The sequence below is a fragment of the Rana temporaria genome, chromosome 11 (assembly GCF_905171775.1).
Source record: "Rana temporaria chromosome 11, aRanTem1.1, whole genome shotgun sequence".
Classification (NCBI taxonomy): domain Eukaryota; kingdom Metazoa; phylum Chordata; class Amphibia; order Anura; family Ranidae; genus Rana; species Rana temporaria.
Window position 1 is genome coordinate 22916157 of NC_053499.1, and position 14687 is coordinate 22930843.

A 14687-nucleotide genomic window follows, 5' to 3' on the forward strand; every position below is an offset into this window, starting at 1 on the left:
CACAGTGGTGACAATGGGCACAGTGGCAACAATTAATGGGCACAGTGATAACAATTAAAGGGCACAGTGACATGCACAGTGGTGACAATTAAAGGGCACAGTGCTGACAATTGGCACATTGGCGACAATTGAGGGGCACAGTGGCTGCGTTTGATGGCATGGCACAGTGGCTGCATTTGATGGCATGACACAGTGACTGCGTTTGATGGCATGGCACAGTGGTGCGAATTGATGGCATAGTAACTGCATTTGATGGCATGACACAGTGGTGACAATTGATGGCACAATGGCTGCGTTTGATGGCATGGCACAGTGGTGACAATTGATGGCACAGTGGCTGCGTTTGATGGCATGGCACAGTGGTGACAATTGATGGCACAGTGGCTGCGTTTGATGGCATGGCACAGTGGTGACAATTGATGGCACAGTGGCTGCGTTTGATGGCATGGCACAGTGGTGACAATTGATGGCACAGTGGCTGCGTTTGATGGCATGGCACAGTGGCTGCATTTGATGGGCACAGTGAGGCTGCAATTTTTTTTTTTTTCGTTTGCGCCCCCCCAAAGATTTTGAGCACCAGCCGCCACTGAAGTCCATTTAGAAATAAAGAGATTGTATGACATGTATGCGTGTCAGTAGGAGATGTGCCAAGGCAGTCTAGAATAAAAGACTAGTAACAGCAATAATACAAATAATTTAAATGTGAATTCACTTGACAATAAAGATTTCTCCCAGAAATAAGTTTAGAATTCAGTTTTCTTGAAGACTTTGGCCGTAGAAAACTTTAACCACTTCCGCCCGGACCATTTGGCTGGCCAAAGTCCAGAACCATTTTTGCGATTCGGCACCGCATCGCTTTAACTAACAATTGCGCGGTCGTGCGACGTGGCTCCCAAATACAACTTACGTCTTCCCCCCCCCCACCACCCACAAATAGAGCTTTCTTTTGGTGGTGTTTGATCACCTAGCCCCCTCCCTTGGACTACAGGAGAGTCAGGACGCCCACTAACAGCTCCTTTCTCTATCTGCAACATAGAGAGCGTCCACTCCTGACTCTCCTGTAGTCCAAGGAAGGGGGTGAGCACGACACTCCACACCAGGGAGAAAGCCTTGCATTACTGTGTGGAGTTACAGACAGAAGAACAGGAAGTGAGGATTTCTCAGAAGAAATAAGGACATTTAAAAGCAAAATGGAAGGATGAGGTAAGTGAAGGAGGACTGCACTAAGGTAAAGGAAGCTATTTAGTAAACATTTTTGGGCTTGGCACAGTGACAAGGGAGAAAAAACGGGTTTCAGCTGCTGCATAGAGCAGCACAGGGCGTCTTTCTGTAATTGACCCTCTGTCCGACCACACCGATTCCTTCTGCTATTCGGGCCCCTCTGTGTTGCTGGGCCCCCTACAGGAGGGCTGGTGGTCCCCCCCCTATCAGCGGCCCTGCTCCTACCTCCCCTCCATTCGAGGGATGTGGCCTCTATCTCCATCCCCTCCATCTCTTCAGCATTTAACCCTTTTAGCCAGGACTCGACAAATCCCGGGCGCCAGGTCGCCATGGCGACTAGAATTTTTTTTTTTTTGAGCTGGCGCCATCTGGTGGTGGCCGTTGGTATTACAAGTTAAGCATTACAAGTTAAACAGCAATTCTAATGTAATTTTTCACTATTTTCACTGCCATCTTCTTCCCGCTAATAAGAACCCCCAAACATTATATATATTTTTTATCCTAACACCCTAGAGAATAAAATGACGATCGTTGCAATACTTTCTGTCACGCCGTATTTGCGCAGCGGTCTTACAAGCGCACTTTTTTGGGAAAAAAATACACTTTTTTTTAATTAAAAAATAAGACAACAGTAAAGTTATCCACATTTTTTTTTATATTATGAAAGATAATGTTACGCCGAGTAAATTCATACCCAACATGTCACGCTTCAAAATTGCGTCCGCTCGTGGAATGCCGACAAACTTTTACCCTTTAAAATCTTCATAGGCAACGTTTAAAAAAATCTACAGGTTGCATGTTTTGAGTTACAGAGGAGGACTAGGGCTAGAATTATTGCTCTCGCTCTACCAATCGCGGCGATACCTCACATGTGTGGTTTGAACACCGTTTACATACGCGGGCGCTGCTCACGTATGTGTTCGCTTCTGCGCGCGAGCTCGTCGGGAAGGGGTGCGTTTTCTGGCTCCTAACTTTTTTAGCTGGCTCCTAGATTCCAAGCAAATTTGTCAAACCCTGCTTTTAGCAGTATCTGATGTCAGTGTCTTGTGGCTCCATTCTCTGACCCGTAGCTCACAGCAGTGTCCTGTAGCGATATAGCGGTCAAAGGAAAGGCACACAACCATTGCATATTCAGGGAAGTTTCGAGTGCAGGGAGACTTGCGGAAGCCGCAGCCCTGAAGTGTAGGACCAGGACACCAGAGAAAAGGGTATAGGGAGTCTCCTATTGTTGGGGATATTATTATTATTATTATTATTATTATTATATATTTATTTTTTAGGCTAACTTGCTTTTTAATTTTAGAAAATGGAATGGTTCCCGGTTTGTACCAAACATCAGATATTTGAGCAGTAGTTGTTACCTGGCTTATGGAGGTTGACTGGGTCTTTTCCGTGTATAAAATGACATCATTTGTCCCAAACACCAGATAATTGCCACGTGTCTCATGTACCTGCCTCTGTACATGTGTTTCCTGTGTCCCTAAAATCCGCACGTGGAAACGTGAGAGTACATGACGGGGTGAGCACATTGGCCAGTATTGGAGTATTGTTTGCATGTCTCCTGGCACTTCCCTCTTTGGAGAGCGGCCATGTTATAACTTATATAACTTTTCCTTGTGTACCGGAAATTTGAGGAGGGGCTGAACTTCACATCGTACACTTTGACATGTGCGCAGGAGACATTCCCAGGTTTTGGCTTCCACACAAATATATATATATATAATAAAAAATGTGTGTGTGTGTGTGTATATATATATATATATATATATAATTTTTTTATTTATTTTTTTCCCTATGAACTCTGAAGGATCTTTGCCCTGCTAAGATAAGAAGTGTCAGTTTTTCTCTTGCACAGATCCAACCCGTCCCATTGTTAAAGTGGAGGTTCCACCAAAAAAAATAAAAATTCACCAAAAACCTAAATAAAAAAAAAATGTTTTTACTCACCCTAAATAGCTGTTGCTATGCGGAAGTGCCGAATCTGCCTCTTCATCGTCCGCGGCGGATTCTCTTCCTCCTCCTACACTGGGCGTCTTCTTGTGAATGGGGCGCGCTGAATTCTGGGAACTGTGTGTGTCCCAGAAAGCAGCCAGCCTATTCACAAAATGCCGCGCTGCTCGCACATGCGCAGTAGGAAACGGGCAGTGAAGCCGTACGTTTTTGATGGGCACAGGTTGGGCTGCGTTTGATGGGCACAGGTTGGGCTGCGTTTGATGGGCACATTGGTTGCAATGGATTGGTTTTTGTTTTTTTTTCAGTTTGTTTGCGCCCCCAAAAAATTTTTGAGCACCATCCGCCACTGTCTTCTTGTGCACCCCATGAAAACTTGGTGTGCAGTGAATTCAGTGTAAGCAATTTCAGTACAGGAGAGGAGCCTTTACAATTGTGCAACACGGCTGGGTTTATTATTCCCATCTCCTGCAGCATTTAAAGTACTTTACCTTTTAGCACCAGGCACAAAAGGAAGTATCGAGTACTCCCAGGTATGAAGGCGCATGTGGCCCACTCCATGTGATAGCACTGGGCTGATCAGCATAGTCATCCTAGGAATCCATAGACTTGTTTATGCTACGGTACAACCTCAATGGTTGATTGTCTATACGGGGCTTTCCTTTGTTCTGGGGGAGTGAAAGGAAAGTAAGGGCCTGCACCGCGCGTGTCTCCTGCCCGCAAGGGCCTGCACCGCGCGTGTCTCCTGCCCGCAAGGGCCTGCACCGCGCGTGTCTCCTGCCCGCAAGGGCCTGCACCGCGCGTGTCTCCTGCCCGCAAGGGCCTGCACCGCGCGTGTCTCCTGCCAGAGCCTGTACATGAAGCCTAAGCTCCGTTTTAGAGGTTGGTGTAGTTTACATGCCGTCTTCTTTATAAACCAAGCTGTGGTTCATCCATAGTCCACCAATAAAGCATTTACAGAAAAAGGCGATTATGGGGTGTCCTTTTATTAAAAATCTAACAAGAAGAGTGAGACTCTTGGTAATGGCTACTAAATCTAGGCAGACCTGAAAACTAGAGCCGAAACAACTAATCGATAACTAATCGATTATGAAAATAGTTGTTAACTATTTTCATAATCGATTAATCGGCCAGTTGATTAGTTGGCCTGCATATAGTATGCATTATTTGTTTACATGTCGGGAAATATAGTGCAGCACACATACAGCTCAGTACACCATCCATACATGTCACCAAGTGCCTGAGAATTTGTAAATGTGAAAGTGTGAGGAGCAATGCCTCATGGGACATGTAGTCCTGGGCAGGAAGTGAGTGGTTCTAAAGGCAGAAGGTTTTTTTTACCTTGCTATAGCTGGCACTCTATACTATACTTTGCAGCTTGCTATTGAGGCTCTCTGAAGGCAGGAGGAGCCAGAAGCATCGGTGAGGGACCCCAGAAGTGGAGGATCTGGGCTGCTCTGTGCAAAACCATTACACAGAGCAGGTAAGTATAACAAATTTGTTAAAAAAAAAAAAAATCACTTTAAAGACTCTGTGCAGGAAAGATCAGCATCTGAACCCAAAAAAAGGTAATAGAAGGCATTACAATTACTGTAGTTGGTTATTTATATTTACCACTGCATATGGATATTTAAGAAATTGCCATTTTTTTTTTTAAATTTACACACGCTTTTTTTAAGATTATCCGATTAGTCGATTAATCGAAACAATAATCGGCCAACTAATCGATTATGAAAATAATCGTTAGTTGCAGCCCTACTGAAAACTCAGGTGTTGAGGTCTTCCTATTTGGATCTTCGAAAAATATGATTGTAGTGGTTGAACCTTCAAACATCTGCCAAGAAGCGAAGACTCTGTTATGAGCCGAGTGATCTTTTGGATTCTGGTTGTGTGGCTTGTAATGGTATGTACTAAGTCCTGTCTGTTCCCCTCAGGTTCCTCCTCCAGTCTCTGGAAGATTTGGATTGCAGTTTAAGGAAGTTGGGCTCTCGGTTGTTTGTAGTGCGTGGACAGCCAGCAGACGTCTTCCCTCGGCTTTTCAAGGTGAGTCGGTGTAATCTGCATAACGCTGAATACCATGGCAGAACATACAGAGGAGTCTAAATGCCATTAATATGCTTTCATGATCCACGTTCTTTAACATTTATTGTTTTTTAGAATGCTGACATCGTCCACAGCACTTTATACAGATGACATTAAATCATTTTCATTAGTGCTGGTCCCAAAGGAGCATGTCTGCTCTCCAGTGCTGCTATTGTACTGACTGTGAGATTTGTGGATTAGCCACTAGGGGGGGTTCTCAACACTTCAATGCAGCTAGCCTGTCCTTAAAGGGGGTTGTAAAGTGTAACGGTCGGGGGTTAACGCCGTTTACGATATTCCATTCCACCAACCCACGACAGCTTATCGACACTCCACAATCCAGCAGACGAACATGGCCCATACAGATTCCCCAGAAACGAGACACACAGCTCTGTTCTCTGCTTCCAAACAGATAGACACTTTAATGGGAAAACTCAGGCTCTTGTATACAGTCAGCAACCAAATATGAACAATGGCTGAACTCCACCCACAACATGACACAAGGAGCCCAATACACATTTTTAGTCGGACTTTCTGGCACCGATATAATCCACATGAGCTAATTGGCTACAGCTGACAAGTCAGACATCAAGACTCCAGCTTTTCTCACCTGCTATACAATACACATTTCATCAATAGAACTTTCACACAATACAGTGTTAATTAGCATCACACAATGAAAAGGTCTTTAGAAGCCAGACTAGGGTTATTTTACATGACAGTAGCAGACTTAATTACCACCTTAACAGTCCACATTGAATGAGTCACTCTCCTATTGACCTGTTGGGTTCAGAATTAACAACCTGTAATTAGATCTTTGCCGACATTTTTGAATATATTGTGGATTATCATTACTGTCCCATCTCATGTAATCCAAGATATCAGTTCTCAGTCATCCTATGCCCCTAGTGGACATAGGATGACCCTAGACACAAGTCATTGGTGAAGCTGAAACAGGAGTACCCCACATCCTTCAAGAGCCTCTGGGTCCCACGGCCATACCGTTACATAAAGGTACAATTTTTTTTTTTTAAATAGCTTCCTTTACCTCAGTGCAGTCCTCCTTCACTTACCTCATCCTTCCATTTTGCTTTTAAATGTCCTTATTTCTTCTGAGAAATCCTCACTTCCTGTTCTTCTGTCTGTAACTCCACACAGTAATGCAAGGCTTTCTCCCCGGTGTGAAGTGTCGTGCTCGCCCCCTCCCTACAGGAGAGTCAGGACACCCTTTAACACACAGCTCCTTTATCTGCAACGTAGAGCGTGTCCTGACTCTACTGTAGTCCAAGGGAGGGGGCGAAGGGCGTCTGCAGGTGTGGAGTGTTGGGTAAGTAAAACTGCCCTTTAGATCGAAATGAGCATTTCACCTTTGCCATGTGGGGGCATCACCATTGCAAGGGAGCATTTTTCCTTTGCTTTTCCAGCATTGTATCAGGGCTATGTGGCCAGTTAGTTTGGCAGAGTTCTTCTATATATAAAAAGCCTTTATATATGTTCTTCCCAGTCAGCTTGGATCTTGAGCTATTTTTGTTCGCTGACCTTTACTGACGTGTTTTTTTTTTTCTCCTCGCTATTTTGTCGTATTGTTGCGCTTTGTGAAGTTTTCAGCATATACTTTCTCTCCTCCAACCTGATGCTTTTAAGTTTGCTGTCAGAATTCTGCAGGGAATTTATTAGACCATGTCTGCTGCGCCGCTTTGCGCAGCCCATCTCCAAATCTTAGATGTTAAATATAGAAATCGCCAACATGGGCACATACTCCCCCCACAATATGATAATGCAAACAAGTGCGATTTCCACCGGGGATAATCTTTTCTTGGCAAAGCCGAGACTGTGTTTCAAGAAGCATCTCAGCCCAGAGAGTATTAATTCGTTTTTCTGCTTCTCAGCTGGGAAGTGCGCTGAATGCAAAATGAATTCTGCATTAAAGCTCAGGCGGGGAACATATAGCTTCATAAAATGATTTTAATTTAAATCGAACCTGTGCTTTGCCCACACAGGGCAACAGGTTTTCTTTCATGCCCCCTTTCTTTTTTTTTAAAGTGTATTTTGTGCGTGTACTCGAGAGAGGAGCCGGACTGTAGGAGTTGGGAGTAGGCAGGCCTCCCCCAGAGGCAATCTGCCACCTTTCTCCATGCCCCGGGTGGCAATGGCGGGTGTGTGAGGGGGTCCTCCCACACAGCCCGCCCTACCTGCTACGCTTTGAAGCCCAACGGGGCAGAGGGACTCCCTATAAGGGAGTGAGAGGATTTGCCCGCTCAACCAGCCCCGTTAGTCCTTCGCCTCTCTTTTTTAGAGACCGCGTGGTCAAAGTGCGTGCATGTTAACCCAATTTCGAGTGCGTGTAAGTGTGGTGGTTTTTGTGGGAGGGGGGTTGGGCGTACTAAGCGCAGGCTTGCCTCGCATAGCACACCCACCGGGAGCCGGGCTGAGACCACCAAACTCAATTCACATGTAGCCGAGACCGGGATCCGAATCCCTAGCTGCAGAGGTGAATGGCTTATCAGCGCAGTTCCAATCGCGTTGATCCACCGCAGCTCCCTCATGCCCCCTTTCAAGCAGCACACTGTCACCTTTCTTTTAGTTCTCAGCCAACAGGAGCAAAGAAAATGCCCTTTGCATACAGGTATGGAGGAGTATGTTATTCACTCATTGTACCAGCACTGGGGCTTGGTGGTTGGCCCAGTGCTGTCACTTGGGGAGGCAGGACGGGAGACCTCAGCCCTGTGTAAGCTCTATCTAGTAAAACGTGGAGCATTTGCAGGGTTTTTGCTGAACAGGGTGGCTGGGGAGCATAGGTCGTGTCCATGTGTGCTGAGGTGAACCTATTGCTTTGAGGTAGAAAGGGGGTGCCCACTAAGTGCAGCAATAAAATCACCCTGTCATGATCAAGGGTCTGGCTCGAAGACCAGTTGCTATAGCAGGGGGAAGCTTACACAGGAACCAGCAGGATGGGTACACAGGCAGGACACCCGGGCATATGACATGGACTCGCCTGACGTGCAGAGTCTAAGTACTAACCAGTGTTCAACAGATGCAAAAATACGAAGGAAACTTGGACAGCCGCACTCCAAAAATGTTCTTTTAATTAAAATCGATCACAAAATAAACATGCCACAGCAAAAAAATAGTGTTCAACAGACCTGATGGTGGAGATGGATTTTGCTGCGCGTTGGCACCAGGTCGCGGTCCTCGGGATCGTTCCACCAGCTGGCGAGCAAGCCTCGGGTCCAGTAGCGGATTAAGCAGGTAAGGATCAAACAGAAGCATAGTCAGTAAACAAGCCAAAGGGGGGTAACGAGTAGTTGCAGATTGGGATCAGGCAGAAGTGTAGTTAATGAGTGGTAGCAAAATATGGACGGCAGCAAGGAAGATGAGTTACTCGCTGAGCGAGCACAATAATCTGACAAACGGGAAGTGCAGAGACATGGCTTTATTTAGGAATGGGAGGGTTCATGGGAGGAGCAAAGGAGTTCAAGGCTCAGCATAATTCGTGGTACAAGGCAGGCTTGTCCAATGGATCAGACAGGCTGCTGTCCAGCATTTCCGGTAGCTCAGTGAAAAGAGTTATCGTCGGACACAGCGGAGGTCCAGGTCTGCTGAAAACGGGTCACAGGACTGCAGAATGCACTGCTTTGATCTATAGAAGTATAGCCAAATAAAATGAGCTTTGGCTATACGTTTCCCTTTCCATGACTGTTCTTGCCAAAAAACTGACTTTTTTATTAAGGATAGTGATCACATGAAGCCATTTATTATCACATAGTTGTTTAGCTCCTTTTTTAAATCGTAACAGAAATCACCCAAATGGCCCTCATCAAAAGTTTCCATCCCCTGGAATGTTTGGCCTTGGTACAGACACTCGAGGTGACCAACACACAGGTTAAAATGGCAATTAAAGTGATTGTAAATGCTTGCCCCCCCCCCCCCCCCTAATACAAATTACCAACATGTCATACTTGCCTGCTCTTTTTCAGTGGATTTGCACAGAGCAGCCTGGATCCTCCTCTTCTCGGGTCCCTCTTCTGGCCCCTCCCTCCTGTTCAGTGTCCCCACAGGCAGCAGCTTGCTATGGGGCACCTGAGCCGAGTCACAGCTCCGTGTGTGCATTCAGACACAGAGCCCCGACCCGGCCCCGCCTGGTTGGCATCCTCTGATTGGCTAGCTGACTTTGACAGCAGCGGGAGCCAATAGAGCTGCTGCTGTGTCTCAACCAATCAGGAAGAAGAATCTCGGACAGCTGAGACATTCATGGACCTCTGGTAAGTGTTAGGGGGACTGAGGTGGGAGCTGCTAACAAAATGCGTTAAGAAAAAAAAAAACATTCAGCCTTTACAACCCCTTTTAAAGGTTAATTTCCCACATCTGTGGCTTTTTAAATTGCAGTGTCTGTATAAATAGTCAATGAGTTTGTTAGCCAGCACCATCCATCCCCCTCCACAATGCATCCCAATCCAAATATCGGCCGCAAAAATCGGCATCATATACCGGCCATCAGCCGCCCCAATTTCTAAATATCGGCATCGGCCAGAGAAAAACCCATATTGGTCGACCTCTACCTTTTTACTATTCAAAGTGAATCTCCGGCAAAGAGATGAACGTGCCGTTGAAATACATTTATGGAAGCTGTTATCTGTTAGCTGTTTGTGAGCTGGCGCCATCTGGTGGTGGCCGTTGGTATTACAAGTTAAACAGCAATTCTAATGTTGTTTTTCACTATTTTCACTGCCATCTTCTTCCCTCTAATTAGAACCCCCAAACATTATATATATTTTTTATCCTAACACTCTAGAGAATAAAATGGCGATCGTTGCAATACTTTCTGTCACGCCGTATTTGCGCAGCGGTCTTACAAGCGCACTTTTTTTGTGAAAAAATTACACTTTTTTTAATTAAAAAATAAGACAACAGTAAAGTTATCCCCATTTTTTTTAATATTATGAAAGATAATGTTACGCCGAGTAAATTCATACCCAACATGTCACGCTTTAAAATTACGTCCGCTCGTGGAATGCTGGCAAACTTTTACCCTTTAAAATCTCCATAGGCGACGTTTAAAAAAAATCTACAGGTTGCATGTTTTGAGTTACAGAGGAGGTCTAGGGATAGAATTATTGCTCTCGTTCTACCAATCGCGGCGATACCTCACATGTGGTTTGAACACCGTTTACATATGCGGGCGCTGCTCACGTATGTGTTCGCTTCTGCGCGCAAGCTCGTCGGGACGGGGTGCGTTTTCTGGCTCCTAACTTTTTTAGCTGGCTCCTAGATTCCAAGCAAATTTGTCAACCCCTGTGGTAGGGCATTAGACCTCATTTGTTCTCTGCTGCAGTAGTGTAATACTTCCAGGTCAGCTTGGGAACATTACAATGCTAAATCTGTGGGATGCATATGTACCTTTTACATTTTCACTCACTTAAGTCGTTCTTATAGGCTCTCCTCTTGATATTTTGCAGGAATGGGGTGTCACCCGGCTAACGTTTCAGTACGATTCTGAACCGTTTGGGAAAGAGCGCGATGCAGCCATCATGAAACTGGCCAAGGAATCCGGCGTAGAAGTCATTGTGGAGAGCTCTCATACCCTGTATGACTTGGACAAGTAAGTCATGATGATAGTGTATGTGTCACCTTCCATACTGTATCTGTCCGATTAGGGTAAAAGCAATGGTGTCGCGCTCAATGTCATCACAGGCTGCATCAGCATTATGGTCACCCTTAACCACTTAAGCCCCGGACCAATATGCTGTCTAAAGACCCAAGGTGTTTTTACAGTTCGGGACTGCGTCGCTTTAACAGACAATTGCGCGGTCGTGCGACGTGGCTTCCAAACAAAATTGGCGTTGTTTTTTCCCCACAAATAGAGCTTTCTTTTGGTGGTATTTGATCACCTCTGCGGTTTTTATTTTTTGCGCTATAAACAAAAATAGAGCAACAATTTTGAAAAAAATTCAATATTTTTTACTTTTTGCTATAATAAATATCCCCAAAAAACATATATAAATTATTTTTTTTCCTCAGTTTAGGCCGATACGTATCCTTCTACCTATATTTGGTATAAAAAAATCGCAATAGGCATTTATCGATTGGTTTGCGCAAAATTTATAGCATTTACAAAATAGGGGATAGTTTTATTGCATTTTTATTAATTTTTTTTTTTTTTACTACTAATGGCGGCGATCAGCGATTTTTTTCGTGACTGCGACATTATGGCGGACACTTCGGACAATTTTGACACATTTTTGGGACCATTGTCATTTTCACAGCAAAAAATGCATTTAAATTGCATTGTTTATTGTGAAAATGACAGTTGCAGTTTGGGAGTTAACCACAGGGGGCGCTGTAGGATTTAGTGTACACTGTGTGTGTGTTTACAACTGTAGGGGGGTGTGGCTGTAGGTCTGACGTCATTGATCGAGTCTCCCTATAAAAGGGAATCACTCGATCGATGCAGCGCCATAGTGAAGCACGGGGAAGCCGTGTTTACATACGTCTCTCCCCGTTCTTCAGCTCCGGGGAGCGATCGCGACGGAGCGGCTATAAACGAATAGCCGCGCCGTCATCCCGGATCGCTCCCCGAGGGAACCCAACCGCCGCGTGTAGCAGGGGTGGGGGTCCCGATCGGACCCCCGACCCACGTCTAGGCAGGGACGTACAGGTACGCCAATGTGCCTGTACGTGCCATTCTGCCGACGTATATGTACATGCGGCGGTGGGGAAGTGGTTAAAGGGCCAGTTGTATCTGTAAGACTAGATGTCCAGAGCACCCCTCCTCTATCATCAGATGTCAAGAGCCCCCCCCCCCCCCCCATCATAAGTCAGTCTCCTACACTCCTTTATATTTTACAATACAGTGCACCCCCCACCCTTTACCTTGTGCTCCTGCCAGGAAGCAGAAAGTGCAGAGTCTGGAGGAGGACCAGAAGAGGGCTTGAATAAGCTGCTGGAATCTGCTGAATGCTGAAGCCAGGGGAGGTGGAGATGAGGGGTGCTGTGGCTGTACAAGAGGCGCAGGATCTGGCAAAAGACTTTCAAGCGTGTATCCGACACGGTGCCTACTTATAAACACTTGAACATATGTATACATACAATTGGTCAGAGGAATGTACAACTGAAAGAGAGAATTGTAAGTCTACCTAAAAAAATGGCCAGCAAAACGCACACAGGAATGGGGGCTAAAAGCTAAAAAAATCGGTAACCGCTTTCATTCCTTAGATCGGGCATGTCCATAGTCCGAACGGCCCACCTGGTTATCTAAACATATATTTTGTGGCCCCTGACGATCTCCCAGCGCCGGGGGCCACAAAAGATATATAGGCTGGCTGCCTCGGAGGGGCCGGTGAGGAGGCGGGATGAGTGCTGTGCACACAGGAGGAGTATTTCCTGTTTACACAGTAGCCTCTGTAATAGGAAGTCCCGTCTCCGGCGCTGCCATTGGATGACTGTTCTGTCCATCAAAGGAGGCGGGACTTTCTATTAAAGAGGTCGCAGTGTAAACGGTAGATTCTCCTATATGTAATCTTTGGCACTCGTCCTGGCTGCATTCCTGGCAATGGTGGTTGCTGCATTCCTGGCAATGGTGGCTGCTGCATTCCTGGCAATGGTGGCTGCTGCATTCCTGGCAATGGTGGCTGCTGCATTCCTGGCAATGGTGGCTGCTGCATTCCTGGCAATGGTGGCTGCTGCATTCCTGGCAATGGTGGCTGCTGCATTTCTGGCAATGGTGGCTGCTGCATTTCTGGCAATGGTGGCTGCTGCATTCCTGGTAATGGTGGCTGCTGCATCCCTGGCAATGGTGGCTGCTGCATTCCTGGCAATGGTGGCTGCTGCATTCCTGGTAATGGTGGCTGCTGCATTCCTGGCAATTAGGGGTCTGCAGATGGGCACTGACCCTTATTTTGCTACAGTTCTTTATTTAAAACGTTATGTTTTTTTCCTGAAACTTCCCTCTTAAAGTGAAGGTGCGTGTTATACGCCAATAAATACGGTACATCCAATTAATGCGACTGAGCTCATCTCTCTACTCACACACAGCCACAAAGGCAAGAGAATTATTGTTGGCCCGTGTATTGGCGCTCGAACTAACACACTTAGACCGAATTTTAATGGTTCAAAGAATGTCGGGCAAAATGGCCGGCCCTCACGCATGTTCACTTCATCAAATCTGGCCCTCATTGAAAAAAGTTTGGACACCCCTGCCTTAGACCAAGGGGTTATAAAGGTACAACTTTTTTTTTTTTTTTTTCCTAAATAGCTTCCTTTACCTTAGTGCATTCCTCACTTACCTCATCCTTCCAATTTTGCTTTTAAATGTCCTTATTTCTTCTGAGAAATCCTCACTTCCTGTTCTTCTGTCTGTAACTCCACACAGTAATGCAAGGCTTTCTCCCTGGTGTGGAGTGTTGTGCTCGCCCCCTCCCTTGGACTACCGGAGAGTCAGGACGCTCTCTACGTTGCATATAGAGAAAGGAGCTGTGTGTTAGTGGGCGTCCTGACTCTCCTGTAGTCAAAGGGAGGGGGCGAGCACGACACTCCACACCAGGGAGAAAGCCTTGCATTACTGTGTGGAGTTACAGACTGAAGAACAGGAAGTGAGAATTTCTCAGAAGAAATAAGGACATTTAAAAGCAAAATGGAAAGATGAGGTAAGTGAAGGAGGACTGCACTAAGGTAAAGGAAGCTATTTAGGGGAACATTTTTTTCCTTTACAACCCCTTTAATGCACGCCTTACTCATTCATACCAAGGCAAGTGTAGGATTTTCCAAGCATTCCCAGCAAGTGTTCACACCGCCACCTACTGGCCACTCTTCCTTGCTGCAGAGTCACACAGCCTGGCATGTGTTCAGAGGGATTCTGTGTCCCCGTGCTGAGCTGTCGCTCCTCCCTTCACGTGCAGAGAGGACAGAGGAGACGTCGAAGCTTGGTTATAAGCCACCATCATAATCACTGACGCAGGAAATGAAAAAATGGGAAATGAAATCAGAATAAACGGTTGCATAAGTTGTTGACAGCAGCAGGTTAGGCGAGAGAGGTCAGAGCGATGTAATGAGATTTCCCTCACCTGGGCTGAACAGCAGGAGGCTTGCATCATCATCATTATTATTATTATATAAAGATGAGGCTACAACGCCGCATTCCCGAGTGTTTGATCAGCAGAACATCAGACTGTAATATAAGTATGTGGGCGTGCAGATCCTTTCCTGAGCCCTGAGATCAGAGCTGCTGAACCTGTCCGTCCTCGTTCTCTGCAGAGATGTGACATGCCATGTGCTCCAAGCATGCATTAGGACATGGGTGCTCAATCTGTGGCCCTCCAGCTGTTGCTGAACTACAATTCCCATCATGCCTCTGCCTTTGGGAGTCATGCTTGGAACTGTCAGCCTTGCAATGCCTCATGGGTCTTGTAGTTCTGCAACAACTGGAGGGCCACAGATTG

General features: G+C 46.0%; 1 protein-coding gene across 1 annotated transcript in view; it reads left to right on the plus strand.

Moving 5' to 3' along the window:
- CRY2 (cryptochrome circadian regulator 2) overlaps nt 1-14687 on the plus strand; it is a 64299-nt gene that overhangs the window by 3535 nt on the left and 46077 nt on the right. The window contains exons 2-3 of the mRNA XM_040328163.1: nt 5106-5214; nt 10710-10852. Coding sequence (XP_040184097.1) covers nt 5106-5214; nt 10710-10852 — 252 coding nt within the window. The remainder of the gene's footprint in view (nt 1-5105; nt 5215-10709; nt 10853-14687) is intronic.